Here is a 3,757-nt window from a genome sequence, read left to right as displayed (position 1 = left end):
GCCGCGTAAGCTGATCGCGTTGAGTATATGCCGTTTGTCTCCCAGCACCAGACCACACCATCCTGTCTCGTTTCATCCAGCGTTATGCCAGCAACCCTATTCCACAATGCGAAGTACTCCTGCAGTGCCTCGGGGCTGAGCTCAGGGTTCACATCTCTCGTCCAGGCATTGTCATGCAATGCAGTGGCAACCGAGCAGGTTTTCCTCGTTCGGGGCCTCACACGGGCATAGATGTTGGGGGCGATATCAGCAACACAGAGACCATCAATCCATCGATCTTCCCAAAACCTTATGCTCTGGCCACTGCCCACAGTTGGCCTCATCGCCGAGAGAGCAATCTGACGTGCGACGTTTGGGACTTGGATTTGGAATTCAGCCCAGGGCCGGTCCTTGTCGAATTGCTGCAGCCATGGCCATCGTGCTTGCAAGGCAATATTCAGCCATTGTAGATTGGGGATGCCAAGTCCCCCTGCCCACTTAGGCAAACAAACCTTTTCCCACGCAACAGCGCAGCTTCCGCCATGCACAGATGTATCTGCAGCCCATAGAAAGCCACGGCAGATTTTGTTCAACGCAGCGATTGTTTTCTTTGGTAATCAAGAGCCAGCATTGCGTGCAGCGGCATTGCGCAGAGGACCGATTGTATCAGCAGTAATCTTCCACTCTTGGGCATCTTAGAGGCCTTCCACTTCGGTAGCGTACCCGCTAGTTGATCCACAAGATAAGACAGCTGTACTGCGGACTGCTTCCTGAGGGTGAGGGGCAGCCCCAAGTACTTGCAAGGGAAGGATCCACTAGGGCAGCCAAAGGTCTGTTCCACCATTTCCATCATTTCAGTCGAGCATCTGATCGGGAATGCTGCAGATTTTGCAAGGTTTAACTTGAGCCCCGAGGCTTCTCCAAAAGTTTGAAGTAGCATCGCGCAGGTGTGCAAATCAAGCTCATTTGGTTTGGTGAAGAAAACCACGTCATCGGCGAACATTGAGAGTCGATGCTTCATTCCTGACCGCGCTAGGGGAGCCAGAATCCCCCTCGCAGCCACAAGCTTGAACATGTGATGCAACGGCTCCATGATCATGATAAAAAGCATAGGAGATATTGGGTCGCCCTACCTCAGTCCGATCTGATTTGCAATTGGTCTTCCCGGCGTCCCATTTACCATGATTCTAGTGGACGAAGTCGCAAGCAGCCCACATATCCAGTCCACCCAACGAGCGCCAAAACCCATGGCAGTAAGTACTTCCACCAAGACTGGCCATTGCACCGAATCGAAAGCTTTGGAGATATCCAGTTTGAGCATAACTGCCGGTTCCCGAAGGGCATGGAGACGTCACGCAGTGCATTGAACCAACATGAAGTTGTCGTGAATTGATCGTCCCTTGACGAAAGCACTTTGGTGATTGCCCACGAGGAACGGAAGCTCGGCGGCGAGACGTGAAGCCAAGACTTTGTCGAAGATTTTGATCGCCCCATGCACCAGACTCACTGGCCTAAAGTCCTTAATATCCACAGCTCCCTCCTTTTTCGGCAACAGGGTCACAATTGCCTTGTTGAGCACTGTCAAACCTCGCATGTCCGCCTGGTAAAAAGCTTCAAAGGCCCGCATGAAATCCTGACGGATAATGTTCCAGCACGCAGCATAAAACCGGCCCGTGAATCCATCCGGCCCCGGCGCTTTGTCTAGCGGCATAGACTTCACGATCTTCTCCACCTCCTCTTCGGTGAAAGGGGCTTCTAGGTGCGCCAGGTTCCTTGATGGCAGGTGAATGCTAGCCAGGTCCAGAGCATGCTCACGTGCCGGTGCCTCCCCAAACACAGATGAGAAATAATCGTCTACCTTGCTTGCAATCTCGTCCTGCCCAGTGGCCACGCTGTCCCCATGCCGAATCGCCGTCAGCATATTCCTCCTCTGTCTATGATAGGCGCTTTGGTGAAAAAAACTCGTATTTGCATCTCCCTCGTGGAGGACAAGGATTCTTGACCTTTGCCGCGCGATGGTGCGCTCCAGTGAGCACAGACCCAGTAGCTTCCTTTTGAGAAGCTTCCGTAAGGCATATTCCTGCTCAGTCAGTGCCCTTGATTCCATTGCCTTGTCCAGCCGGAAAATCACCTCCATAGCTATACCAATCTGAAGCTTAACGTTTCCAATCCAATGATCACTCCACTTCTTTAGATGTTTCGCCATTGCCCTTAGTTTTGCATCAAGCACCACATATGGATTTCCCTCGCTTGAGGTCGAGCTCCACGCCTCCTGCACCGTTTGCATGAAACCCTCTGACTTGGTCCAAAAAGATTCAAACTTGAATCGCCGTCCCATACACAAGTCGGCATTTAGATCCAAAAGAAGTGGGCAGTGATCCGACACGGCCGATCCTAGTGCGGTAAGCTGACAAGTCGGGTAGCACTCCACCCAATCCACAGTGGCAAACACACGATCGATCCGCTCCAAAGTTGCACATTCCCTTTCATTTGACCAAGTATATCTCCTGCCATTTAGGTAGATTTCCTTCAGCTCGAGAAAATTGAGCTTTGCCCGAAAACGCGCCATCATCCTCCTATTGATGAGAGAGTTGCTTTTGTCCTCCGGATTTACCAATAGATTGAAATCACCCAGTACCGCCCAGGGGCTGGCAATGAGCTCTCGAATGTCGACCAATTCTTGCATAAAAGCAATCTTCTCGTGATCCTGTTGCGGTCCGTAAACTCCGGTTACCCACCATTGCGCTCCACCCAGGTGCTTGACTAGCGCCGTTAACAGATCATATATATTAAGCATGCTGCATGCAGGCCTCTCATGTATATTCTGCCATATGTTGACAAACAAACCAAGCAATTCCAATGCTGTACTTAGTTTTCTACATTACACCAAATCAAATGCGGAAATATAAAAATATGCTTTTGGACCATGTGATCCCGGGCTGTGAGAGGTAGCACGTGGGATTGTACATATAACAGCAGCAGGAAATTAACATGATGTTGCCTCCTTGATTTGCTACTCCTCCCTTCCTTGGCCCATGCTTTCCTCCTCTATTTCTTCTGTGTTGTCTGCATCCTCCTCATCTTCATCCGCAGATTTCATCAGGGCAGCTAACCGAGGCAGTCCATCTTCACCCTCTGATTGGATAAAGTTAACATCGTCTGACCACTCCTGACAAGCAAAACGAATCAGTGGGCTCTAGCGTTTCCGGTAAACTAGTATACTATGGCAGAATCAACAAGAGGAGATTAAGAAAAATATACTAGTAACTACACATATTGGAAAAGAGCAACAAATTACCAATATATACAAATATTACCTGCAGATCAATGTTGGTCCCCATGTTGTAGGGCTCCCTTGTGTAGAATAGGTGCCATCTCTTTTCAATGCCTCCATCATCTGCATAAGCCTCAACTTGCTGGATATGGCTGAACTTGTCCCACTCGGAACAAGACTCTCCCAAAGCCATGGAAAGGAGTATCACCGAGCAGCAATCCAGCAGCAAATGGCTTGGCTTTACAGTTTGCAGGTACGATGGGAGCTGCTTCTCGCTGTACTGAACTGTTAGCTTCTGGAGTGCAACCATCTCCTGCAGCAACTCGAGCTTCGGGCAGCAATAGATCTCAAGTTTTCGCAGCTTGGGAAAATTGGAGATCCTAGTCAGGTCGGGTAGTCCAGCAAGGCTGAGATCGACTACAGAAGCAGAGTTTTCTATATACTGGAGCTGCTGGACATTGCATATGGTTAACTTTTTCAAAGACTTTGCATGGGAGGCAAGGC

General features: G+C 49.9%; 1 protein-coding gene across 1 annotated transcript; it reads right to left on the bottom strand.

Annotated features, from left to right (window-relative positions):
- Positions 1 to 2,799: 2,799 nt before the first annotated feature.
- On the bottom strand, positions 2,800 to 3,751 carry LOC123176751 (uncharacterized). Its single transcript, XM_044590822.1, has 2 exons — positions 3,297 to 3,751; positions 2,800 to 3,148 (listed from the first exon to the last, which is right to left on the bottom strand). The coding sequence occupies exons 1-2, from the start codon at positions 3,561 to 3,563 to the stop codon at positions 2,993 to 2,995; spliced, it is 423 nt and encodes a 140-aa protein (XP_044446757.1). The 5' UTR covers positions 3,564 to 3,751; the 3' UTR covers positions 2,800 to 2,992.
- Between the last annotated feature and the right edge of the window lie 6 nt (positions 3,752 to 3,757).

The sequence above is a fragment of the Triticum aestivum genome, unplaced genomic scaffold, assembly GCF_018294505.1.
Source record: "Triticum aestivum cultivar Chinese Spring unplaced genomic scaffold, IWGSC CS RefSeq v2.1 scaffold26023, whole genome shotgun sequence".
NCBI classification, from domain to species: domain Eukaryota; kingdom Viridiplantae; phylum Streptophyta; class Magnoliopsida; order Poales; family Poaceae; genus Triticum; species Triticum aestivum.
Note: the sequence above shows the minus strand (reverse complement) of the source record. Positions and strands in the feature narration are given on the sequence as shown.

Excerpts from the sequence above, each read along its gene's own strand:
- LOC123176751 (XM_044590822.1), bottom strand. The coding sequence starts at position 3,563 with ATGGTTGCACTCCAGAAGCTAACAGTTCAGTACAGCGAGAAGCAGCTC. Across the intron at positions 3,149-3,296 it reads GGACCAACATTGATCTGCAG|GAGTGGTCAGACGATGTTAA; the intron begins GTAATATTTGTA and ends TTTGCTTGTCAG.